The sequence below is a fragment of the Sebastes fasciatus genome, chromosome 5 (genome assembly GCF_043250625.1).
Source record: "Sebastes fasciatus isolate fSebFas1 chromosome 5, fSebFas1.pri, whole genome shotgun sequence".
Lineage (NCBI taxonomy): Eukaryota > Metazoa > Chordata > Actinopteri > Perciformes > Sebastidae > Sebastes > Sebastes fasciatus.
The window spans coordinates 14,820,499-14,847,721 of NC_133799.1; the positions used below are offsets into that span (position 1 = coordinate 14,820,499).

Consider the following 27,223-nt stretch of genomic DNA (forward strand, 5'->3'; position numbering starts at 1 on the left):
TATTGTCTGAAATTCTTTACAAATACAGCTGCTAAATGTTAATAAAGCATATGAAAGATAATTTATTCTGAGAGGTCATTCATCCCTTATACTCATTACCACACATGTTGAAATGAAACATAGCTAAAATAGATAAATAAGAATTATTTTAAAGCAACGGGCAAGAGCCATTCTCCTCCCAAAAAAACAGAAAAAGAAAGCTCATCAGGGCTACATCCGATTTGACGCCTTTTAGCAACTATGCAACACACTGTTCATCTTTTTCCACAATCTCTTCAATGACATTTTTTCTTACAATTTTGGTGGCAAAAAGTCATAAAACTCTTAACTGTGAAGTCTTGAAGACACAGTCTATGTGGCTCCAGAGGATTATGAGAGTATTTATTTTACACACTAAAAGTCTTGATTCTCCAGAGTCTACTTCTGGAACAGTGCTGTTCACGTTACAGTAAATTATTAGTGTCTGAAATATCTAAGCACATTAAAGAAATAATATCATATGACAAGAAAATATTAAATTATATTAACTAAACAGAACCCTGAAGTCAGACTGTTAGCTAATTAGTAACAGCTACTCTCATATCTTACATATGAAGATTCAGACAGCAGCTGGTTAGTTTAGTTTACAATTAAGTGTATAAATAATATTTCACATGTTTACACTTTGGTTTTTTGTAGGGGTTAAAGGGACTATTTGTAACTTTCAGAAATGCTTGTTAACAGCGACACCTGTGGCCGTGAAATCAACGAAAGTCAGCGTCGGGCTCGCTCTAAATATACCTGAACGAGCATCACTCAAAACAGTGAGGCGACACACGTCAGCTAAAACCACAATATCCCTCTATATTTCAGCTGCTTGGCAGTAATGTTAGCTGACCAGACGAAGGTCTCTCCATGAACATGATTTAGATCTGATCCTAGTGTTGGCTTTTCCTGCCTAAGTGCAGGCTGAGGCAGCGGGGCTCTGCAGCGTGTCTCCCTGCTCTCTCCGCCCACAGCCGGAGAGAGCAGAGGAGACACCGGCACCCGGTCGGTAACGAGAAGACAACGTAAATCTCTGTAGAGCTCCGTCACTTCACAAGACACGGAAAACCTCTGTTGGTCTGGAGGAGCTGCAGCATTTATTTCTGCACAAACGTCCCCTGTACATTCACTAGATATTCTCAGAGCTAAACTAACTCTTGTGCAGTGTGTAGTGAACGCGCCTTCACGTCTAGAGGTGGAGCGAGCTGAGCTGTCTGAGTGAAGGCGAGCAGGCAGAGGAGGAGGGTACAGCGGCTACACGCGAACGTGCATATGCGAGCGCGCATGTGTGACGACCCGCTACATTTATGCGCGTACAAAGTTACAAATAGTCCCTTTAACTAAACAGAACCCTGAAGTCAGACTGTTAGCTAATTAGTAACAGCTACTCTCATGTCTTACATATGAAGATTCAGCCAGCAGCTGGTTAGTTTAGTTTACAATTAAGTGTATAAATGATATTTCACATGTTTACACTTTGTTTTTTTGTAGGGGTTAAACAAACAATATAACATGTTCAGTTTTAGAGCTGGAGCGAATGTATTGGTGTCATATGAAACTAGAAAACCTAAGGAATCCACTGGTAACAACATCATGCAAGCTTGTCGGAAAGCAGGCTAAATAAAATTTGTTTCACGGCGGTTATGTTCTGAAGCACAAATAAACACTAACTCCACACATCTCCGCACAACCCTGTGGGAAGATGTCGCGTGGCCGGATTTTGAATGAATGCAACCGTATAGGGAACGCTTCGTCCTGTCCTCTCTGCTCGATGTGTGTGCCTCGGTCAAACTGACACACCGATAAGCAGCATAACACAACAGCCACTCTGCACACAGCAGAGGAGACACAGAGGAACAGCTGAACTCACAGCGATGTAACAAACACGTTCTCATCCTTCAAATATGGCTGCTTTGTATCGGACAGAGCTAAAAGTGGACTTAAGCTGTTTCCATAAGGTATCCCCCAAGTTGTGAAACTCGTGCGAGATGGTTAAGGTTAGGATAGGTCGTCAGGCAGCGAGTCCTGCAAGAGTTTTTGCACGTTTTCCCAACTGGAGGGTTACCTTCTAGACACGACCGAGGACTTGTGCCTCGGTATCAGACGTCAAGGGGCATGACAAAGTGGCGGTATTTGACGACCTGAACGAGCTGCGCACTCTGCCGCTGTTTTTGGCTGAAGGTTACATCCACAAATGGGGCCCAGAGGCTGTTTGCTGACGTCCAGAAGCGTCCCGAGTAAACCAAAATGACAAGAGAAAAGAGAAAATACAGTCAGAGTGCTGCAGGGTTTCTGCAGATACAGACACCACCGCACACTTCTAGTGTGGCATAAGTGATGATTGAGAGGGATTATTATTGTATCGGTTGATACATTGTTTTTTTTTAGGAAATTCCTGTATATTATACCTTTACTAAGTTATATGTGGCTGCAAATATAACGTTAACTAAAGTAAACTCAAGTATAGCGGGCATTAGATTACTGCATACCATGTAAATATTTTAATTAATACATTTTAAATTAATAAAAAAAATAATTTTGAGTTCCATGTTGTGTCATCTATTACTGTTCCTAATTTTTTTAGGTTTTTGCCATTTATCGTTTCAGTATCGTATCAAGATTTTTAGGCAGGGTATCATTTTGAGCCATAATTTTTGGTATCGTGACATCACTACCCGCCCTTCTGACCGGCTTACCCTGATATTATTAACTTATATGGAGCTCTTTTTTTCATATCTTTATTTATGAGCGTGGTCTTTCAATTTAATAATGTAGTTACAAGCAGATATAAGGATATTTTAAGTGCTTATTAATGTACAGTATTTTCAACAATTTTATCTTTTCCTATGAAGACCTTTTATATTACAACTGTGTTTTACTATATTGTCATTAATTATCTGTTTATACAGCAGCCTCCACCTATGGGTGCCCACACAGGAGAAGTTGTTGACATACTTCAATAAACACTTTTTGACTATTTGACATATTTTAACTTTGACTGGCAAAACTTTACTTTAATGCCCGGTATTTAGCATACATAAGCAGTATATAAACATTTGATAAATGGTTTATAACACACAATAATGTAGTTATAGGCAGGCATTAGGTTGCATTAGGTGCTTCATCCTCAAAATATTTACTAGAATATAAGTGATTAATATTAAGGGATTTTTCTTATGGACTGTATTGATCATTTCTGATAATTGATTTGTTTTGTAAGTAATGTCATTTCAGTTGCTTATCAACATCATCATTACTGCATATGGTCCAATTTTGTAACACTTCATTTTACAGACAAATTTCATGGTAATTAAATGATAATTAGCAAGTAGCCTATTTGAAATGTCTTTGGAATTACTGCCAAATTACCCCAATATTTACCTCAAAATGTATCAAAAATTACGTTATTATAAACATTATTTAATAATTATATTCCACTATTTCCCAATAGTTGGTAATTTCTTTAATACATTTCCATGAAAATAACAAAAAGTCAATTGATATGCTTTATTTCCATGTCTGCTGATAATTAGATGATAATTAGCAAATAACTTCTTTGAAATTTCTTTAAAAATTCCCTGAATCAGGACATTAGCTCCCAGGTTACATTTGTGTAGACAATAAGTCACACAACGGTGAGATTTGTGCCTGATCAGAAGTGTCTTCTATTAGTTTTGGTTTTCCACTTACGATGAAGAGCAGCACAGCCGCTTCTCAAGCCTAAGGGCCCTATTTTACCGATTATATGCTATTTTAGCATATAATTATTAAATCATGTTTACAACTGGGACTGGGATGATAGTGGTGGTTTTAAAGCAGGTTGTGGCCTGTGCAAGAGACAGGTTAAAGATGGAGGTGAAAACATCAGCCAGTTCTGTAGCACATGTCTTGAGGGACCGCCTGGGGGATGTTATCCGGACCTGTTGCCTTCATCCATCCATCCATTTTCTTCCGCTTATCCGGGGCCGGGTCGTGGTGGCAGCAGGCCAGACGTCCCTCTCACCAGCAACGTTATATAATATATAATACCTCCAGCGTGTTCTGGGCCTCTTACCAGTTGGCCGTGCCCGGAAAACGTCTAAAGGGAGGCGTCCATCCTGATCAGATGCTTTGCGAGGGTTAATTCTCCTCAGGACTTTGTACATCAGCTGATAACACAGTCAGTGGGGGTTCTTCCTGGGTGTGTGAGCGCCTCCTCTGTGTTTATTGGAGGTCTCGAAGCGGGAATAGAAATGATTAAGCTGTTCAGGTAGGGAGATGGAGGCGTTATATCCGTGGTGGTGCCCTTATAGTGAGTGATCTGTAGTAGGCCTTGCCACATGCGCCTCGTATGAGCAGGAGAGTAGTAGCCTTCCAGCTTCTGTTTGTATTGCCTCTCTATTTGTTTTCCTCAGTCTGTACTACTGAAATGCGTCAAATACTTATTGACATGGTGATAACTTTTAGGAATGGCCCGATATACATGAAACACTTTTCAGTCGTTAAGAATTAAATTAATCGGGGATTAACTATTTGTTTGTACGAGATACCAGCTAGAGAAACAAAATCACTATGAACAAACAGCTTTGAGAGGTTTGAGACACAGACATGTGCCTGCCATGCAACATCCACTGATTCCCGATTTCACAGCATCAAGTTGTCATTAGGATCTTTTTGGAAATATAATGAGTACTAATTTGCTCACATTTCAGTTTCACAGCAACGCTGTCGAGCACGCAGACCTGCTGAAATGTCATGACATCAATGGTCACCCCGACCACAACAAATAAAGTGAGCAAACAGTCATAGTCATGGTGCCCTCTTGTGTGAACTTTGAAACTGCATTTCAACAATATGATGAAGAGATGCCACCCACACATTCACAAAATTAATGAATAGCACTGTTATGAATATGGAAAAACAAAAAGGATCCAAGCCAACACCTACAGTAGATTATATACGAGTATGGACCATTAAAGAAATAACCTCAATTAATTTTTTCGTTATTAATTTTTCCCCTTTAATTAAAAATGTGGGGTTCTATAACCCTTGGGTCAAATAAAACCATACATTTCTTTTAAAACATTTTAAAAAAAAGTTTACTTAGTTAGAAAACAATAGGTTTCTTTTGATAAATTGTTGGCCTATTTCTTGTTCTTCTTTTATATGTAAAATATTAACTACATATTTGCAAACACAAGCAAAAAAAAAATAATTTTCAAACAAAGTAAGGATTATTGTATGAAAACAGTATTGTAAAATAAATTGTGGGACAGAGCAAACATTTATAAAACACGATACTTAACTTTGACTTGGCATATCAGAAAAGAACAAGGCCAGGTGACCCTAACTTTTCATCCACTGATACATGCCCTGTCACCGCCCCTTAACCCAAAGCCAAGTTTGTTTGAATCTAAAAGGCGACATAACTTATCTATCTAATAGGCTGTATCGATCAAACATGCCAGGGTTCAGATCATACCTTCATGGCATCCTTGTTTGACTTTGCCAGCAGAAATGTTTCCTTTAAAAGGCGGCCTGTGACTGCAGACATTCACAACCTCATCAGCCATGAAAGCGGTTGTGCTTGCCCTGACCCTGGCCTTCGTGGGTGAGTGTGATCTGTTTTTGCATTTTTTTTTTAATCAGAAACTGCAAATAACTGTACATTTCTAGGAGGTCTTAAAATAATGCATTTGAAATTGGAATCTTATAATGAATAATTATAATATAAAGTATAATGCAATGTAATGTAATATTGTAACTGCTTAAATACAAAGTTTAAGGCTTTTGGAGGAACTCAAAAAAATGACAAGATATTTAAAAATATCAGTATCAGAGTAATCATATCAAACATTTCTCACTTTTACTTCTACCCATTCATTATTTTGTTTTCTAATTTTATTTACAATAGAATACAATTGCATTGCATTTTGTTTAAAACTAGATTTAATAGTTTCACCATTTACTGGATTATTAATTTCTTTTTAATGTCATTTCAGCTGGTCAACCTCAAACCTTTGGTAAGTTCAGTACTTTTATATACTTTTGTACTATAATATTAAAAGACAGCTTCCATTTTTCTAAACAATATATGGAAAGCTATAAATAATTGGACGCACAATGCATTGCAACATTTACGACAGTTTAAGTTACATGTAAGGGAATTATTCTGGTTAAACATAATTTTTCCACTTTAGAAACAGTTAAGGCGACCGTATATAAATCAAAAAGATGCAGAAAAACTGATTTGTGCCTTCATTTCAAGCCGACTTGATTTCTGTAATGCACTTTTTACTGAAAACACAGAGACTTCAGTTCATTCAAAACTCTGCAGCTGTGTAATGTGTAATATTTATAGATTTTTTACAAACAATTTCTTTAAGGTTTACAAATATATCTTAATGATTAACAGACACTTATATAAAGAGTATATAAAATGTTGTGTGCAACAATAAACTGTTAAAATAACATAAATTATAGCATTACTAATAACTAGAAAAACATTCATTATAATTTTGTTGTTTGTTAATAGTAAAATAACTATTAACTAAGTTTAATTAATTATTAATTTACCATTTATAAATGATGGTTATTATAAAGTGTTACCTATGCATTCTCTGTATTCTATTTTAAACTTGAATTTATTTGTTTCTGTTTTATTTTTCCATCTTAATGTTTTAATGTTTTATGTTCATTTTCAGGTGAAGCACAAATAATGCTTATTAGTATTATTATCAAAATGCAAATCTATTTAATAATTTATGGTTAATATGATTTCATATATAATTCGAATAGTTTTGGGGGATGAGGTAGAATACTTACCGTTGAGTGTAATTGTTCTTACAGCTCCTGATTTTGCTGCCGGTAAGACTTATGTGTACAAGTATGAGGCACTGCTCCTTGGAGGTTTGCCAGAGCAAGGTTTGGCAAGAGCTGGACTCAAAGTCAGTAGCAAAGTTCTCATCAGTACCGAATCCGAAAATACATTAATGCTGAAGGTAAAGATCTAAATAAGATGAAAGCAACAATCTTCTCACTTTTAAAATGCAAACTGTCTGTAATACATTTTATTTTTACACTCTAGCTTGTGGAACCTGAGCTATCTGAGTTCAGTGGCGTCTATCCTAGAGATCCTTTAACCCCAGCAACAAAGCTGACTTCAGCCCTGGCAGCTCAGCTCTCGACTCCCATCAAGTTTGAGTATGCCAATGGTGTTGTTGGGAAAATGTTCGCCCCTGAGGGAATCTCAACCATGGTGCTGAACATCCACAGAGGTATCCTGAATATTCTTCAGCTCAACATCAAGAAAACACAGAATGTCTACGAGATGCAGGAGGTTCGTCAAAGATCCTTCAGTACTAATTCTACATCTCTTACAGGAAGTTGAATCTCCCTAGTAAATGTGTGCTTTTCTCATTAGGCCGGAGCTCAGGGTGTGTGCAAGACCCTCTATGCCATCACTGAAGACGAAAAGGCTGAACGCATCCTTTTGACAAAGACCAGGGATCTGAACCACTGTCAGGAGAAGGTCATGAAGGACATAGGGTTGGCATACACTGAGAAATGTGCAAAGTGCCAGGAGGTAGGTTCATACCCATTTTGTGTCATGCATACATCTATGTAAGTAGAAAAATGCTGCATGACTAAGCAAGTATGCGGTTCGTCTTCACAGGATTCAAAGAACCTGAGAGGAGCTACAGCATACAATTACGTCTTGAAGCAAGTTGCTAACGGCATCCTGATCCTGGAGGCATCAGTCAATGAGCTGATCCAGTTCTCACCTTTCAATGAGATGAATGGAGCTGCTCAGATGGAGACAAAGTATGTCAACAGATACTGAGAATGTAGTGATGGCAGTGTTTGGATTTAATGGAGCTGCAGATTAACATTTTTTTCGCATTACTTCTAAGGCAATCCTGGGTCTTCCTTGAGATTCAGAGGACCCCCATTGTACCCCTCCAGGAACAGTATCTTCACCGTGGATCTCTTAAGTACGAGTTTTCCACCGAGCTTCTTCAGACACCTATTCAGCTCATCAAGATCACCAATGTTCAGGCCCAGGTATTGTCTCAGACTGCTTTAAATCAGTAAAGTCAGAAAATATGTGAATCTCTACCATATCAAATGACCTCCCCTTCAATTCTGTGTTCTTAGATTATGGCGGTCCTGAATCATCTGGTTGCCCACAACATGGGCAAAGTCCATGAGGACGCCCCTCTGAAGTTTTTGGAACTCATTCAGCTCCTCCGTGTTGCCCGCTTTGAAGACCTGGAACTGCTTTGGAGCCAATACAAGACCAAACCTACCTACAGGTGACTTTAAGTGTTTGAACATTTGAATAAGATTTAAGAAAACTAGTGCGGTGCCCGTTTGGAGCGCGTGCCTGTCCGGAATGGGCTGATTGCTTCGCCCCCAGAAGTGCTGCTTGCTGTGTTGTCAAGAACCACGGTATGGTTGCTTGCGCCTGCCAAGTGTAAAGTTGATTGGATGAACAGTTTTTGAGATATGTAAAGGGCAGTCATATATACATACACAGAGATTCCTTCCTTTATAGTTAAATGATGCTGCTACAGTGCCACCTATTGGCCAAATGGCACCAAATTTGTCGTGATCACTCAGACATCATATCAGCACATGCCCAACAAATGTGGTTGCAATAGTAAAACTGTAAGGAACAACAAAAATCTCGCTTGGCTTGGTCGAGAGATGTTCTGTACCAAACTTTGTGACGATTGCTCAAAATGTGTGGGAGCAGTAGGAAAAAATAAGACTTATGGTTAAAAATGTACAGGTCAAAACATAAAGTTCATTGTTATGGCCCCACCATCTGGCCGAATTGCACCACATTCAACACTGCACTCCCTTGGGTCCTAAGCAATACACCCACCAAGTGTGAAGTCGATCGGATGAGTTGTTCTTGAGATATGCGAAAGATATACGGAAAGACATAGAGATTCCTTGCTTTATAGAGATTCCTTGCTTTATATCTAGATATGTGTATACAGGTTCACTCAGTCCATTTTCATCTTCCAGACAGTGGATCTTGGATGCCATCCCCGCCATTGGAACTCCTGCTGTTCTGAAATTCATCAAAGAGAAATGGCAGACTGATGACCTGACTCTTGCTGAAACGGCTCAGGCTTTGATTGCATCTGTTCACATGGTGACAGCAAACACTGAGGCCATCAATCTGTTTAAGGTGAGTAGACCACAAAGCAAGTTACTTTGTCGGTAATAAGAATAGAGGTATGAAATATTTCTGCTTGTTGCTCTCTTATAGGCCCTGGCAGCCAACAACAAGATATTGGAAAAAACAATTCTGCGTGAGATTGTCTTCCTCGGCTATGGTACCATGATTTCAAAACACTGTGTTGAGATGGCTGTCTGCCCTGCTGAACTTATAAAGGTGATATAACATATTCTTTTTTATACAACTTCAAAATCTTCTGCACATTTCTGGATTAAAAAAAGGAGGATCTTAATTCCTTATGTTCCCCCAACAGCCCATCCAGGACCTCCTTGCAGAGGCTGTTGCTAGAGCTGAGACCCCGGACATCATCCTGTTCCTGAAGGTTTTGGGTAACGCTGCCCATCCTGTTAGCCTTAAGCCGATCACAAAGATCCTGCCCATACATGGCACTGCCGCTGCAGCTCTGCCCATGAGAGTCCATGCTGATGCCATCATGGCGTTGAGGAACATTGCAAAGAAGGAGCCCAGAATGGTGAATTCTCGACACCAAAGAGTATTTCAGACTCATTTTTACACATAACTTCATACTGAGTTTGCTTTCTCTTGTAATTTAGGTCCAGGAATTGGCTCTTCAGCTCTACATGGACAAGGCTCTTCACCCAGAGCTTCGTATGCTGGCATGCATCGTGCTGTTTGAGACAAGGCCTCAAATGGGTTTGGTGACAACTCTTGCCAACATTGTGAAGACAGAGCAGAATCTGCAGGTAGCAAGCTTCACTTATTCTCACATGAAGTCCCTGACAAGGAGCACCGCCGTTTTCCATGCCTCAGTGTAAGAGCACTCTCTGATCTCCATTCGTCATCAAGTCCATCTCAGTGAACTGTTGTCTGCTTACTCAGTTATTTCCAATTTTCATTGCAGTGCTGCAGCTTGCAACGTCGCCGTCAAAATGTTGAGCCCAAGGTTGGACAGACTGAGCTTACGTTTGAGCAAAGCCACCCACATGGACGTCTATAACAGTAAGGCCAGTGTCACATCTGGTTTGCGTTATCTCAAGTTTATTTTTTTTCTGGAACACCAACTAACTGCATCTCGTCGAACTCTTTCAGATCCCTTGATGCTTGGTGCTGCTGCCAGCGCTTTCTACATCAATGATGCTGCCACCATCCTGCCCAGATCTATTGTGGCTAAGACCAGTGCCTACCTTGCTGGAGCCGCTGCTGATGTTCTGGAGGTAAAAGCATAAGAAAACACCTGCCCTCTAAGGTATATAATCAGTATTTTAAATTTAAAATGATCTTTTTAAACATCTTGAATTTTTCCTAGGTTGGAGTAAGAACTGAGGGACTCCAAGAGGTTCTTCTGAAAAACCCTGAACTCATTGACAATGTTGACAGGATCACCAAGATGAAGCGTGTCATTAAGGCTGTAAGTATGAAACACCAGGAAGTTGCAAACACCAGGATGGAATCGCATGCAATGGCACACGATAAAACATAGCAGGTGAGTAAGTTGGAATGTGTGTTTCCTTTTTCCACAGCTCTCTCAGTGGAGGGCTCTGCCCACCAGCACACCTCTGGCCTCCGTCTATCTCAAAATCTTCGGACAAGAAATTGCCTTTGCCAACTTCGACAAAATCTTGATTGACCAGGCCATTGCGGTATGATTCAAATGATTATCTGTCAACCTTAAGACCAATTTCAAAACAAATTGTTTAGCACATTTTTTTGCGAGACACAATAGTTATGATAAATTATTCCCTACAGTTCGCCACTGGACCCTCTGTTCAGGCATTTGGTAGGAACGCTATCAAGACTCTACTCTCTGGTGCTACCTTTAACATGGCTAAACCCGTGCTGGCCACCGAAGTGAGGCGCATCATGCCAACTGCTGCTGGATTTCCAATGGAGCTCAGTATGTACACGGCAGCTGTGGCTGTCGCAACTGTTCAAGGTGAGCAAATGCTACAAAACATCCACAGTTTAGCTTGTTACAGGTCCCACCTATCCCACTAATCTAGTTTACTTTATGCTAATCAAAAAAGGTGCTGAGTCACTCTTGAAGTACTTGAAAACAGCCATTTGTAATTCCTGACAGCCAGAAGAAGTCTTGACTTGCTTATACTGTCACATTGCTTTTCCAAAGAGCAAAGGAAACAGTGTGCTTGGCTTTATAAAAAAAACAAAAAACATCAAAGCACTGACGGGATATGGTACATAATATCATCCAAAGTGGAATCAAGAGTGTTAAAAGTATTATACTAAGTGGTGACACATGGTTTCATTTGTTTTCTTAGTCCAGGCCGTCACAACACCAGCTCTGCCAGAAAACTTCCTTATTAGTCACCTTTGGAAGACAAACATACAGTTGGAGACTGAGATTAAACCAAGGTAGGTACAACATATGACTCTAAAATAAGAAGCAAAAATATGTCATACCATAAAGTGTGACATCCAAATGTCCTCTCCTTCTAGCATTGCTGTGAACACATTTGCTGTGATGGGGGTAAACACTGCCCTATTCCAGGCTGCCGTGCTATCAAGAGCTAAACTCAACATCATTATGCCTGCTAAAATCGCTCTAAGATTTGACCTCACTGAGGGCAACTTCAAGATCGAAACTCTGCCTGTTTCTGTGCCTGAAAACGTTGCAGCTGTATAGTAAGCCTGACATTTTTAACTCAATGTGTACCCTTAGAAATATTAAACTCCTGTCACATCTAAGATGTATTTATCTTAGGAAGATTATAAGATTATATAAGATTAAGTTCTTCTTCTTTCAACAGTGTTGAGACTTTTGCTGTGGCGAGAAATATTGAGGATCTTGCTGCCGCAAAAATCATTCCCATCATCTCCAAAGCTGTGCCACCCATCTCAAGGGAGATTCTCACATCTAGTGCTGCTAGTTGGGTGAGCTTTAATAATTGTCTTTTATGATAGCAACAATAGTATCGACATTTACAGTATAATTAATATGTCTTTCTTTTCATAGTCAAAATCCTCAGAGATCATTCAGGATGTGACAGCTCCCCTTTCTGTTACAACACACAAAGCAGCTCAGTTTGAGAAAAAGTTGTGCGCTAAAGCTGTTGCCATTGGAATGAAGGGCTGTTTGAAGGTCGCCTCTGAAAACGCTGCTCCCTACCAGGACATTGCCCTGTTCAAACTGGCTGGAAAGCACTCTATTGTTATTACCATCACACCAAGTAAGTATTGAGAACACAATACTTGTGCATTTTGTAGAAGCGGTGTGCACAAAGCAATTATTAATGGCATTATTTAATGATACTCTCAGTTGAGGGTGTGCCCATTGAGAGACTGGAGATGGAGCTTCAAGTTGGACCAAAGGCTGCAGAGAAGCTCATTAAACAGATCAACCTCAGTGAAGAAGTCATTGACGGAAGACCGGCCTTGATGAAGCTCAGGAAAATCCTGGCTCCTGGTCAGAAGAATGCCACCTCATCTTCCTCCTCTAGCTCCAGCAGCTCTCGCTCCAGCTCCTCATCTCGTGTCAGCAGCAACAGCAGCAGCAGCAGCAGCAGCAGCAGCAGCAGCAGCAGCAGCAGCAGCAGCTCCTCCAGATCTTTGAGCAGGTCCAGCTCTGCATCTAGCCTTGCATCGCTCTTTGGTGTTAGCTCAAGTTCTTCTAGCTCCAGTGCTCTTCTCTCAAAGGTAAACGCTTGTTTGCATGGAAGACTATGAATGTGTCTACATATCATAGTAATCGTGGAATCTGACAAATATTTCTTCTGAACAGCGAATGATTTATCGCCACAAGTTCCAGAAGAACCACAAGATGCAGGTACGTTTACATGGTGCTTCAAGCAATGACAATGTATCGTACAGTTTGCACCTGTTAACTTGTGTTGCAGCTTTTCATAGTGGCCTTTAACTTCCGTACATTATTGTCGTAGACTCTCACCTCTCAAGCAGTCACAGTTTCCAGCAAAAGCAGAAGCAGTGCCTCAAGCTTTGAGGCTATCTACAAACAGGTGAATCTTGGTCATCTTAAACAATAAAGAATCCTTCTTCAGATATTTTCTCTGATGGGTTTTGTTGATATACTCCCGTGATTTAACCCTGATTGTTCCCACAGAAAAAATTCCTTGGCAGTGAACTTCCTCCTACTTTTGCCCTCATCGTCCGTGCCATCAGAACTGACAAAAAGATGATGGGATTTGAAATGTCAGTCTACATGGACAAACTTACCAGCAGACTTCAGATTATTCTGGCTGCCTTGGCTGCTGATAACAACTGGAAGCTCTGTGCTGATGGAGTTCTGCTTAGCAAGCACAAAGTCACAGTAAGACACTGTCCTGCTTATATCATAGATATAATATAAAAAGGCTACTGTTAAAACCAGCTGCCTTATCGTCTCTCAATAGGCTAGAGTCGGCTGGGGAGCAGAATGCAAGCAGTACGACACCATGATCACAGCGGAGACTGGTCTTCTTGGTCCAAGCCCTGCAGCTCGCCTCCGAGTGGCTTGGAACGAACTGCCTACTGCCTTTAAACGCTATGCAAAGAAGTATTAAACTTAAACTTTAGCCTTCTCTCATGCAATTTAGAAAATGTAAAATGTCTGATCTTTGGAAAATCTTTTACAGGGTGGTTAATAACATTCCTGCTGCCATGCTGGCTGGCTGGATTCAAGGAAAGGATACAAACAGCTCCAATCAGCTCTCACTTACAGTGGTTGCCACATCTGCCAAGACCGTTGACTTAATTTGGAAGACACCAACAGTATGGATAACTTAGTAGCTTTCTCAAAATATGAAGTCATGTTTGTTTTCACATTTTTTCTAATAAATGTGAATTATCCTGTCTACAGCGTACTGTCTATAAGCTGTCAATGCATCTTCCATTCGCTCTGCCACTTGAAGAAATCAAAGGTCTCACCCCCTTCGATGGCATCGCTGATAAAGTCCACTACTTGTTTGCCAAGGCTGGCGCAGGTAATGAATGACCTTATTGTTTAATATGAAATGCACTGACAGGCTGTGCAAAGGATTACAACAATTTTTTGTTAATTCTCCACAGATGAATGTTCCCTCGTCAAAGACACACTGACCACATTCAACAACAGGAGATTCAAGAATGAGATGCCACTGTCTTGCTACCAAGTTCTGGCACAGGATTGCACTGATGAGCTGAAATTCATGGTTCTGCTGAAGAAGGATAACATTGAACAGAACCACATCAATGTCAAGATTGCTGACATGTGAGCATCCGTAAAAAAAAGAAAGAAAGAAAGAAAGTGTGGTCTTCATCCACAAGCTGACAAAACTAAATGACATTTTAATTTCTGCACTTATAGTGATATTGACCTGTACCCGAAGAACACTGACGTGATTGTGAAGGTCAATGGAATGGAAATACCAATCAACAACCTGCCGTACCAGCATCCCACAGGTTTCTATACACATTCATCCCAACCTCAAAATCTTGTACCAACGTGTAATTTAAAGATAGGGTCGACGATGTTGGAAAGCTAGCATAATTTGAAAGTAGCATCGCCTCAGGAGCTCCGTCTAAACCCCCCCTATCCTCTCGGGGCTCCTTCCAAGGCAAAGCCCCCCACACCCAAGCACGAGCACCGCCGCATAGTAACTACTTCACAGACACAGAGCGGAGAGAGGAGCTTAACTCAACAACGCTGCCTCATGACAAGTAACCGCGGCAGTGCTACTGCAGGGCTGAGTTTTCTCTTCCATTCTCCAGTAAACTTGCGGCGGCAAAACACTTTGAGTTCAGGCTGGTGCACGCCAAGGGTAGAGTACGAGCATGGAGGCAGGGAGGCATCTGATTGGTTCTTTCCAAGCGGACCACGAGGCAGTGATTGGTAGACTTTTTCACAGGATTACAGCAGCTACAGATGACGGCTCTTTTCCAGTCCTTTTTCAGAGCTCATAAGTAATGGATCGCTGTCGGGGTGTAAAGACCATTTCAACCAATATAACAATAGTCTATACTGGATAACATCATCAACCCTGCCTTTAAAGTTGCAATTTACACATCATGGTCCCAATACTTCAAAGTTCTTCAATTATTTGTATGTAATGTGTTTAAATTGGATTGAAGTAAATGACTATGAAACTGGTTTCTTGCTTGCAGCTAAAATCCAGATCAGGCCAAAGGGTGAAGGCATCTCTGTGTACGCTCCCAGCAACGGTCTTCATGAAGTCTATTTTGACAAGAACTCAATTACGGTAAATGCAACACTAACTATTGACAATTTAAGAATAGATATAAAATTGAAACACCTTTTCTTTTTTTTTAAGATTGAGGCAACTTTCGAGAGCTCTTTACACTTTTGATAAATTTGACAATGTATATAGACTCTCTGTCCACCTCCCTATACTCATATTTTGAGTGTAATTCATTTTACAAATATGAGACAAAACCCACAATAAACAAAGTTAAAAATGAATTTCACTGATGGCATTATTTTTTTCCAATTTTCTATAGATACCGCGATAATATCGTTATCGTGATATATCACGATACTCGTGTAGTGAAAATCTGATATCGTCAGAGTCCTAATGTCTCATATGATCTTGCAATGCAGGTTAAAGTTGTGGACTGGATGAAGGGAAAGACCTGTGGACTCTGTGGAAAGGCTGATGGGGAAGTCAGACAGGAGTTCTACACACCCAACGGACGCTTGACCAAGAACGCCCTCAGCTACGCTCATTCCTGGGTTCTGCCAGCCGAGAGCTGCAGGGACACCACTGGTGAGACACAAAGTTCATTGCGGACACTATTACATTATGTGACACTATAACTGCATATGATCAAAGCAGGTCTTTTAAACATGTTAAGATGCACTGAATCCATCAGAGACTCACTCATCAACACCTTTTTCTCACAGAGTGCCGCATGAAGCTCGAATCTGTGCAGCTGGAGAGGCAGATAAACATCCATGGCCAGGAATCCAGATGTTACTCTGTTGAGCCGGTGCTGCGCTGCCTGCAGGGCTGTTTCCCCGTGAAGACCACCGCCGTCACTGTTGGCTTCCACTGCCTGCCTGCTGGTGAGTCCTGCAAAGAAATCACAGCTGCTTCCAGTGACAGAATACGAAAAATGTGAAGACAAATCACACAGTTCCTAATTGCTCTGCTCCCTTCACTTGTGCAGATTCGGCCCTGAATCGCCCCGAGAGTCTCAGCAGCATCTACGATTCCAGCGTGGACCTGAGGGAAACAGCAGAGGCCCACCTAGCCTGCAGCTGCACTGCCCAGTGTGCATAAAAACATTTACTTCTGTCGGTGACTTACATCATGTGCATTTTTTGAATATAATTTTAAATAAACTGCATCTCAAATAAGTTTTCTGTTATTAAATTATTTCAATTATTGTGACTTCATAGAACAGTGATATATGCAAATGAGGCATTATCTTATCAAAAATGTGCTAATTTGCATATATTTCCAGAACAGAAATCTGAACATTGGATAAAGCCAGGTTAAAAAATAATGTTTCATTTTGTTCACATGTTAGAGTCAAAGGTTTTTACAGAGGGAATTTTGGATTTCTCCTATTATCACTTCATAAATCATAAAAACGGTCAACAAATCCATTTTCTCCATGTTTTTAGGATTAAAATGTTCTATAAATCAGGCTATGAATGATATATGAACAAACCACTATATAAAAACCTTCAGGATATAGAGAGGAGTGATACTGGACAGTCTGTTGTATGTAACTGCTGCTGAAGTGCAGATTTCTGGCTCAGAGTATGAGAAAAATCTGCCTTTAAAGATATGGATTATAAAATTCACTACATTTTGAAGACAGTACAGGAGAATAAGGTAAACAACTTAACAGATATCACCATTAAACTTCCCCAGTTTAATACTTACATTAAGACAATTATTTTTTCTTCTTAAGTTTTCTGATATTTTATGTTTCAATAAGCAAATGAGTTATTATCTAATGTTAACATCTGGCAAATTTAGGAGAAATCTACAGACGCAAATAGAAAAAGTAGTAAATTAACACCTAAATGTGTATTTTGGATGTTTTCTTTCCACTAGTAGGAAAAAAGGACATATTATGGAAGCCCAAAATCTCAAAACTGACCAGTGCATAAAAAAGGATGTGGCCTGTGGTGTCTGGTGTTTCGTTAATTTTTATTCCATTATGTGTGAAAGGCTTTTGATAGAAACCTACATTTAAAAAACAGACATCACTCCCAAAATCAATCAATCAATGGGGTGCGTATATATCTTCAATTTCAATTCACATTTGCTTTCCAAACACTACTATAGTTGATTGTTGTCAAAAAGACGACAACCTACTGTGTCCACTTCATTGAGTACATTTCATTGATGATGTACTTTACAGCTCCATAACATAACACAAAATCACTCATGTAAAATATACAGTATGTGAACGTATCGATGTTTGCCAATACTGCATGACTGGCCACAAAAGTAAAAATTGATTACAGCACTTGCCTCTTTCCAAGACGGTCCTGTTCAATCGCTGCTTTACGGTGTTTACCTCGATGGTCTCCACTTCCATCAGTTACAGGCAAGGGGCAGATGATTCAGTTCTGTTGATCAGTAACCTCGATAGAGGCCAATAAACGTCAAATGACAAGAAACTTGTGTTTCAAGAAGGTATAATGAATGTTTCAATATAAGATTGTCTAATATAAATCATGTCACATTCATGTGGTAAGAATTATTCTCATCTCTCAATATAATGTTACTAAAATAAAACATTCATTTAAAAAAATGGTGAGAAATAAATCACATTCATATTGACATCAGAGTGGTCTGATGACACATTCATTAATTAATTAGTCTTTCTCCCTATTTAACATCATACATCACTTGCTACTAATGTATCTGCAACAGTTACTAGAAAACAATATTGTCAACCACATTTCTATATCAAACTATAGAAAAAATACTTTGTATTTTACCCAGTTTCTTATTGCATTCAGTGAAACAGCAGCATTAAATCTACATTCTATAACATTGTGCCAGTTGAGAATTTTAACATGATAACAGAAGTCAAAAAGTTGTGGTATAAACAGCAATATTTAGGCAAGTTTAGGTGCAACAGCGACCCTTAACGAGGGCCAAACAACATGTCATTACCGGGACACATTATCTTTTCTGGAAACACCTTCATTGCCAAAGAAATTCTAGTCTCAGACTAAGATCCAAGACATAAGATATGACTGCCAAAACAAGATTTACAGCACCACATAAATAAATAAATAAATACGTTTATCACATAATCTAAAAATAAAACAGTAAGATAATAAAAAAGAAACAATTAAATCTTCTCTCAGTCACACAGAACACCAGCAGCTAACCAGAACTCTTGTTTGGCTTCAATTGTTAACAATGACTCACTCATTTTACAGTCCATCTTCAAGTGTTTGGTGTTCACTGAAATACCACAATTCATCCATAATCAATGGACATTAACACAAATTCTGATCCAAATTATAAATGTTTATGGCTTCATATAGAACTGGTCTTTTCCTTGGCGAGTGTGTGGCTGCTGTGGTCTTCACTGTCGTCCCACTGTTTGTGCTGAGCTGGAACATTTCCATTAAAAAAGATGCTTGATTCTTCCACATGTTCAGTCTTTCTCTTTGGTTTGGTTGATCTGGAAGTAAAATATGACAAACAGTCAGGGATACACACAAACATGAATTTACAGGTACATTATGTCATGATTTGTGCAAATAAAGATACTGTACCTGTTTTCTGGGATAAGGCAAAGTGTGCGATACAGGTCGGCTGTTGAAGGTGATGTGAGCGAGACACATCTGGGTGTGGGGGAGGTTGTGCCAGACCGGCATTTGATGAGCTTTTCTGGAGCCGACGCTGTACTCGCCTCTGTTTTAGCTGCAAAGATAAGGTGAAACTTTATTGATCCTCCTCAGGAAAGTGACTTAGTGATAGTTATAAATAAAGACAACAAGCAGGTAATGCGAATTATAACATCAACCCATACTGTAACTCCAAAATAAAAGTAATAAATAATTTTGAACTGCCAGTACAATGTAACAGAGTAGACACTCACATATTAAAAATGCACTTTTAGACTTTGACATCTGGGGTTTCTTTGAGTCAGGAAATGGACTCAAGTTTAAAAACTGGTGTTTGAGCCACATCGCTCGATCGTCCTCGAAGGCCTTCCTCTGCAAGTTAAACCAGATACAAGTCACCTCAAAAACAGTCACACTTTTTAAACTTAAAGTGAGCAAACAGATATAAACCAGTCATCTTGGCACACTGCTGTTTTACACAAAGAGCAAAATGTGCCATGTTCCCTAAATTCTATTTCATACCAATTTTTTGGGAAAAGTATGCTGTATAAATCACCTCATGGCTAAGTCTTATAGCTGCTTCAGTGAAGTTCCTCCTCTCCCTCTCAAAGATCTTCCTCTGTTCCTCGAGGGTCTTCCATTCCTCTCTGAAGCGCTCTTTCTCCCGCAGCATGTAGCAGTCGCTCAGCAGGGATGCCGTCTCCTCATCACACGGAGAGCTCAGTTGCTGCTACAAGAAGAAGATGAAGATGCATAGTTTGTTTAGCCAGAAGTTAACAGAAGAAGTGTTGCAACAAACAAAATGCAGCATCTTTCCTCCAACATGCAAACCAGTTTTCAATTTAAGTGCTTGGTTAAAACTATAAGAGAGTAAACACTGAATTAAAGCTACAGAGTTAGAGGTGTTCCTTCACCTCCTACTCGAAATTGATTATTGATTATATGGCACACTTGTCTCACATAGACTGTTTATAAGAAGTGGACATAGTCACCGTGAAGTCACCCATTGGTTTGTAGACTACAGTCCAGCCTTGAGTTCGGCATTTTTGCTGTGACCATCTTGTTTTTTGGCTGTCGCCAAATACATAATATCGTCGTACTTTGCAACCAGAAGTGACACTAGGGGGTGTATCTAAGTACAACCGAACACTGAATAAGACATTTTAGGGGACCAAAAGGTTATAATTAACTTTCATGAATTGAAAACACACTGTAAAAGGGCTAAAGTTGTAAAACGAAAACATGGACAACTCCCAGACCGGACAACGCCGCGGTAGCGACCTGTCAATCACAAGGTAGCCACGCCCTAAGGCATACCCTGCTTTATGGTCTATTTGACTCTAAATGGGACCATAATTTACTAAATGAACATCATGCTGTATTGAAGAAGACTTGAAACTAGTGATTGAGACCATAAACTCATGTTTACAGACTTTACTGAGGTAATAAATCAAGTGAGAAATGGGATAATTTTCTCATAGATTTTCTATACAATCAGACTTCTTTTTGCAACCAGAGGAGTCGCCCCCTGCTGGCTATTAGAAATAAGGAAACAGAGGTAGCCGCCTGGTCTCAGCACTGTGACTTTGACTCTTGACATTGGCCACTTGAACTAATGAACTCTCCAGAGAGCTTAATGAATTACATTTCAGGGCATATTTTAGTCTTACCTGCAGCGCCTGCTGTTGTGTTTGAATGAAGTCTCTGCACTGCTGGATCTCCAGCTTCAGTCTGTCCATCTCCTCCTCATGAGTCTCTCGGGAAACAGCATCAGTGTTTTTGTTCTCACCCATCTGAGCTAAAGACGCTGAACAAACAACCCAGAAAATCAAATTTTACAATTATGTTTACATCCATCTTCAACGTGTTGATTTTAAAAGACAGAAAGTAAGGATCCAGTCTGGAATATCATTGGAAAATCAGTCCATGTATTTTGGTTGCTTCCATACAAATTCAGATTTTTGGCTTCAGTATACAGTATAATGTAAGCTTTGAGCTTTGGTTGCTCTGGCAGTTTCTCTTAAGTTGGAGAGGAAGCTAAATGATATGGAATTCTTATGTGACACCAAGTTACATTCCTACATGTATCAGGGTCAAACAGGGACAGTATGCTGCATGAAGACTACCTTGGCTGTCCAATCTTTCAACGTGGCTCTTGAGTCTTCTCCACTGGAGGCGAATACTGTTGGTCAGCTTCTCCCGGGCCTGAACACAATACTGCTCTACACTTTCTTTGCTGGAATCAAAAACTTCCTCTTCCTCCTCTGAGTCAGCCTGACAATGAAAATGAAAATATCTTTCAATCTATTGATAGCACGTCTGGCAAACAACACAGATTAGATAACAGGCATGGCAGGATGGCTATCGGCTGTCAATCAAATTGTGATACAGTTTAGCTGTGGTTATTGGTTATCTGCTTGATCAGCCACTTTGAAAACAATGTTTTTAGGAATCTCTCCACCTAGCAACATCGAGACAACAACGAGAAAAACATCTTTAAGATATTTTTTATTCCATCCTCTGTCATCTTACTAAACAAATGATTTTATTAGATATGCCACTGTTTTTTATTATGTCTATTTAAGATATGTATAAACTGTTAGTATTCTAGCGCTTCCATCCCAACCGTTTGACCCACTTATAACATTTTTATCTGCCCCACAGTTAAAAAGTAGCTTCAGAGAATAGAGAAAAACAACTTGTCCTACCTGTACGCCATCATCTGGATGTTTGTCGTCTCTCAGCGTTGGTTTCCTTGAACTCAGAATGGACACAATGTCTTTTTTCATCTGCTGCAACACTATCTTCAACTCTGCATTTTCCAGCAGCAACTCCCTTTGTCGGGTGTCATAGTCGCTCAGCAGAGTCTTATACATCTCCCCCTCATGCCTTGGGATGACAAAGATAATCATCGATGTTTATTTGTTCATTATAATCTCATACATGACACATCTACAGAGGAAACTAATTAAAGCTACAGTAACATCCAGCAGTGCCACCATGTTCCTAAAATAAATCTGCGTCACCTAGAAAGCTGACAAAGGAGCTGACCTGCAACAGTAGGTTTAGTAGTGCATTCTGTATGTAATGTAAAAAGAAATTGGAAGTGAACTTACTTTGCTTCTGTCTTTTCAGTTTTCCAAAGGCTTCTCTTCCCATCAGCTCTTCCAATGTTGTTTAATACATCAATGGCTGGAAGAAAGACAAATGTAGGAAAATAAAAATTAAAGAGTCTCCAAGACATGTACATATTAATATCGTGTGTGTTAAGATGCTGGTTTAATTTTAAAATGTTAAATGTTGAGGCTGAACAGGTTTTGTCTTTAACCTTGTTTCTTCTCCTTTTTGTCAACCAGAAGTTGATTCAAGCGCTCCTTCAGTTTGTTAAATTCTCTTTCTTTCCTTTTCATCTCATGATTGTACTGGCTGGCCCGGCTTGCAATTATGTTCTGAAGTTTTTGCACCTGGCAGGAGGAAATAAAAAAAACAATTGTCATATTTATGTACATGAGACTAAAAACCTGCCTGTGGATTAACTCAACATTGTCTGGGGCAGTAAGTCCAAAGAAAGTACCTCTTCTTTTTCATTTTTCAGGCAGTTTTGCAAACTCTTCACTTTCAGCTGCAGCTGTCGTTCTCTCTCAAGGAGTCCTGTGTTTTCCCTTTTGGACAGTTCAAGCTGCTCCTATGATAACAGAACAGCATTGATATGGACATTTGATATGAGAGTTAATTTTTCAGTATTGACAAGTAACTCTTGAGGTCCTTAGCTTTGGTTAAACATATGTCCTGTTGATCTATATTTTTACTAGAATACAATATAAATAAGGAGGAATCACTGGGCTTAAATGTTACTGTACTTTTAAATGGGTGCTGGTGTACTGCAGGTAATCCACATTGCTGCTGGACTTTAGCTGCTCCACTTCCATGCTTTCCAGGGTCCGAAGGCCCCTGCGGTGCAGCTGAATCAGGTCGTACATGCAATTTAGCACAGCCACAACGTTCATCTCCGGGCTGCCGCTCGACTCCTTCCAAACTGGTGGGAGGCCAAGAGATGACACCTCCTGTAAAGGGGAGAATAAAGGAGGAAAAGGAAGAACATTGCAGTCATATTATCCACTTCTTAAATCACAAGCATGTACTTATCAATACACCAGAGACACGTGTAAAGTTACCAACCTGATTGATGTGTGATAGACATTCCTGCACGTTGTTCTCTGTGCAGAAGGTACTGAGCATGTAGTTTCTTTGCAGTGGCAGAGATGATTGGCTAAACCGTCTCAAGGGAGATGGTCTACATTCAACGGAGCTGCTGCAAATGTCCTTGACTTCTGGGTAAAAGAAAATTCTGTCACACATATATACAGTATGGCCTTATGCTAATTTGTTAATGCTTGACAAGAAAAGGAAACCACTTCATATACAGTAAACATTACAGTAATTGAGGTTACATTTGACACAAAAACTAAAAATAGCATTCGTGTTAGTTTAACCTGTTCCTAACTCACAAGGTTTGATACAGAGTACAAGATAGAGACAATTATACAGTAACCTACACACAACTGTTGAGGGCAGGGCACTGCAGTACTGTACTTCAGTTCATCTAACTAATGATGATGCCAACATAAAGTCAAAATCACATTACTAAATATGGTACAGTGTCTGATACATGTAAAGGTTTTAATGAACAACTGCTGAGTACAACATGTCTCATTCACAGGGCATATACATTCGTCTACAAAGATGTGAAAATGTAAACTCACCCATGGAGGACTCTGGCATTGTTGCAGAGCAGCCTTCAGGCTACGTGTCTGGATCATCTGCTACATGTGCAGGATACACAAAGCTCGCCACAAGATCCACCTACGCAGTCGGTGCTCCTGAAATAGAGGGTCAGATTAAGAGCGCCAATTCAACAAAGTCCGGATTACGAGGCAGTGGAAGTAAACGTGCAGAGATGAGGGGTGGAAACACGCAGCAACCTACATAACAGAGTGTGAGGAGGACAGTAGATTCACAAGAGCTAATTCATCTATCACAGGCAACGAGCCAAACACTGATCAGATAGTGTATTCAGAGCCATCCAATAGATTATTTAAAATATTAAAAATGTGTGTTTATTTAGAGTCTTTTACAAAGATTGTTATGTTGATGTTGTTGTGGATTTTGTCTTACACCGTTGTCACTGCAGGAGCATTTAACAGGTTACAGGATGGGACCAGGCAGGCATCTTAACTCAATGCTCTTATCGTCAGCTGATCAGATTAATCCCAGACGCACAGTAAGGTGATTTGTCTGCAGAACCACACAAATCAGAGACATTTCTCCTCCTGTCCTGTATGAATAATGCTTATGTTTTCCACAAATAAACATACTATAGATATGACTGAAAACTAGCATCATATACATCACCTCATCCTTGGACAGCAACTATCAGAGCATGAGCAGAAACTGCTTCTAAAAACTGAATATTAATTTTATGAGGAACATTTTCTGAATTTAATTTTCCATACATTTTAGTCATGGGAAGGCTGTGACTCATCGTTAACTAGGGAGACCTACCCTTTGGTTTCAGTGATACTTAATCGGCCTGGCGAGACAGATGGCAAGCCTACAGGCACAAAGCTTAACAAGCCTGCATGCTGCTTAGACTCAACAAGTGTTAACCTTTAACTCATTATTTAAGCTTTTTTCCAGTATAAAATCTACAAAAGGTATTTTTTAAGTAAGCCTTTACAGAATAGATTTTAATGTTTGTGGTCCCCCTGGGCCATGTTGGATAGGAATTAATTGGAGTGACGTTTTAGACCAGATAACTAATACAAACTAATGCAACAGTCCTGCAATAAGTCCTACCATAATAAAAAAAAGTATAATGTTCAGTTTTCAATTTAGTCTATTTTATCACCCTCATTGATATGAAAAATAAGACACACCTCTCAGTATAATACAGTTCAACAGCACCACAAACTGTAGCCTCCAGAATGACCATGGAGTTGAATCAACACATCAACAGTTTCAACAAAGACTGAACATTATAATGAGATTCAGGGTTTGTTTATTGTGATTCTATAACACAGGACATGCAAGTTGTAATCCCTTTATGCTACACAAGAAAAAGAAATTGAATTGCAGGGTGGGTATTGTCTTTTAATATCCTTATACGTTCATGAAAGTAGGATTTATTGCATAACCGTTGTATTAGATTGCATTATTTTTAGCTAGGTGTACCTAATAAACTGACATATATTTATATATCCTAGGCAGGGTCTGAAATTAAGCTTTTTCCTCTGACACATTTCTACCGGCCACTCAATTTCTTTGTCTGCCACTTCTGTAATAAGATAAGATAAGATAAGATAAGATAAGATAAGATAAGATAAGATAAGATAAGATAAGATAAGATAAGATATGATATGATATGATATGATATGATATGATATGATATGATAAGATAAGATAAGATAAGATAAGATAAGATATTCCTTTATTATTCCCACATTGGGGAAATTTGCAGTGTACAGCAGCAAAGGGGAAAGTGCAAAAGACAAGATGCATCAGCTAACACAGTAAAAAAAAAAAGAGCTAAACAAAATTTGGCAAAATATGAACCATTTAAATAGAAGTAAGTGTAAAAATAGGAGCAGTATATACAGTATTGACAATAAACAGACTATTAACAAAATTGCACAAGTGGAAAATGATATTGCACAGTGAGAATGAAATGAAATTCCACCTGAAAATATTGCAAATATGAATTACACCTGAGTAGTAATCTATGTAGAACACTGAGTCAGTATACCAGACAGTAAAATATGGAATATATCATGTAACCTTGTGTTGGTCACGAACGAGCTGGCTCTTTGAGCCGGCTCTTTTAAGTGAACGATAATGGTACGTGTCCACAGGGGCGTTTTTTATCGCGAGGGGACGCGACGCTTCCAAACATTGGACGCTTGGTGGGCTGTCCTAGAAACAAGGCTGTCCCCACCTGATTGTTCCACGCTACCAGAATGCATTGCACGGCTGCTTACATAGACAATGAATGGGGAGCGTGGAAAGCACGGAGCCTGTGGACACGTATCATGACTGAATGTTGTGTTAATGACATCCGTGCGACCAATCAGGTGATGAAAGACAAGGATCATACCCTCAAGCAGGGAGGGGCGGGGGGGGTGCACGGCGCGCTGACGGTCTACAGGTACAGAGCAGGAGGAAGAGGAGGAGAAAGAGAGAGAGGAGTTCGGTGCGCGAATAGCAGACAAGATGAGTGACGGTCGGAAACGAAGCAGCATGTAAAATTATAGTATTCTGGAAATTATAAAGTTTAGTATAATTATATTGAATAATTTAAGTGATATATGTGCACACATACTAATCATAGGTCAAAACAGCGCTGAATTTGGCTGAATTATAAAAGGCAGAAGTGGTTAAACGAAGAGCCATTTGGGAGCCGAAAGAGCCGGCTCTTCTTGGTGAGCTGAGCCAAATGATCTGGCTCACTAAAAAGAGCCTGAATTCCCATCACTACTGAGTCGAGCCTCCAACTGAAAACAATCTGACGTTGAAGCCGAGCGGCCGAACAAGTTTACTAGTTAAAAACAGGCGTTTAAATGTTGACTTTGTAAAGAAGTGACTACCGACTTATTTCAATTACTTACTTAACGTTGCAGTTTCAAATGTATTTCCCCAATTGCTCCTTGCTTCACGATACAGCAGCTCCGTAAGTCTGTCTACAGCTCACACTCACCACTGACTGACTGACTGAAGCAAACCAAACAGCACGCTAATTGGCCGACTCGTTGTCTAGCAACCGAGCACGGCTCAATATGATTGGCTGTTGGCTGTTAAGCTACTTAAAGTGTCTTTAATGGCAATTCATTTTTTAACAGCCCTTTTAATTATGCTAATGTATTGTCATAAACAAACTGATGAAGAACACTTGTTTTTTGTTTTTTTACTTTTGGTATTATATATTTTTGACGATTATCATCAAATAAACTAAGGATTAAAACAGTATTTACTCCATTTATTATACTATATTCAGAAACACCAGTCAAAATGACTTAAAGGTCCCATATTATAAAAAAGTGAGATTTTCATGTTTTTTATTATAAAGTAGGCTTAAGTCCTATATAAATACTGTGAAAGTATCGAAACACTCAATCCACAGTGAAATACACCCAGTCCGCATTCAGAAACTCTGCATTTGAAAGAAACTGTCAGGATTT

General features: G+C 39.6%; 2 protein-coding genes across 5 annotated transcripts; one reads left to right on the forward strand and one right to left on the reverse strand.

The window, feature by feature from the left end:
- Nucleotides 1–5,477: 5,477 nt before the first annotated feature.
- Nucleotides 5,478–16,523, forward strand: LOC141767687 (vitellogenin-like). The gene is made up of 34 exons (XM_074635231.1): nt 5,478–5,614; nt 6,006–6,026; nt 6,853–7,004; nt 7,091–7,342; nt 7,427–7,588; nt 7,679–7,827; nt 7,917–8,067; nt 8,161–8,318; nt 9,040–9,205; nt 9,287–9,412; nt 9,510–9,728; nt 9,811–10,028; nt 10,119–10,216; nt 10,307–10,431; nt 10,524–10,625; nt 10,738–10,857; nt 10,964–11,150; nt 11,494–11,587; nt 11,672–11,857; nt 11,983–12,106; nt 12,189–12,402; nt 12,492–12,868; nt 12,954–12,998; nt 13,111–13,188; nt 13,293–13,499; nt 13,582–13,724; nt 13,804–13,939; nt 14,028–14,151; nt 14,237–14,417; nt 14,514–14,608; nt 15,311–15,405; nt 15,765–15,930; nt 16,068–16,229; nt 16,334–16,523. The coding sequence occupies exons 1-34, from the start codon at nt 5,575–5,577 to the stop codon at nt 16,444–16,446; spliced, it is 4,986 nt and encodes a 1,661-aa protein (XP_074491332.1). The 5' UTR covers nt 5,478–5,574; the 3' UTR covers nt 16,447–16,523.
- Nucleotides 16,524–16,688: 165 nt separating this feature from the next.
- Nucleotides 16,689–26,791, reverse strand: LOC141767690 (afadin- and alpha-actinin-binding protein-like). 4 transcript variants are annotated; one of them, XM_074635235.1, is made up of 14 exons: nt 26,650–26,791; nt 23,756–23,872; nt 23,172–23,320; nt 22,853–23,056; nt 22,567–22,677; nt 22,321–22,456; nt 22,109–22,184; nt 21,701–21,881; nt 21,119–21,266; nt 20,663–20,799; nt 19,549–19,722; nt 19,247–19,364; nt 18,921–19,068; nt 16,689–18,826 (listed from the first exon to the last, which is right to left on the reverse strand). In XM_074635235.1, the coding sequence occupies exons 2-14, from the start codon at nt 23,772–23,774 to the stop codon at nt 18,679–18,681; spliced, it is 1,749 nt and encodes a 582-aa protein (XP_074491336.1). In that variant the 5' UTR covers nt 23,775–23,872; nt 26,650–26,791; the 3' UTR covers nt 16,689–18,678. The 4 variants fall into 4 exon arrangements, with proteins under 4 accessions (XP_074491336.1, XP_074491337.1, XP_074491334.1 ...); XM_074635236.1 differs by having other exon boundaries at nt 19,549–19,719; nt 23,172–23,323; XM_074635233.1 differs by having other exon boundaries at nt 23,172–23,323.
- Between the last annotated feature and the right edge of the window lie 432 nt (nt 26,792–27,223).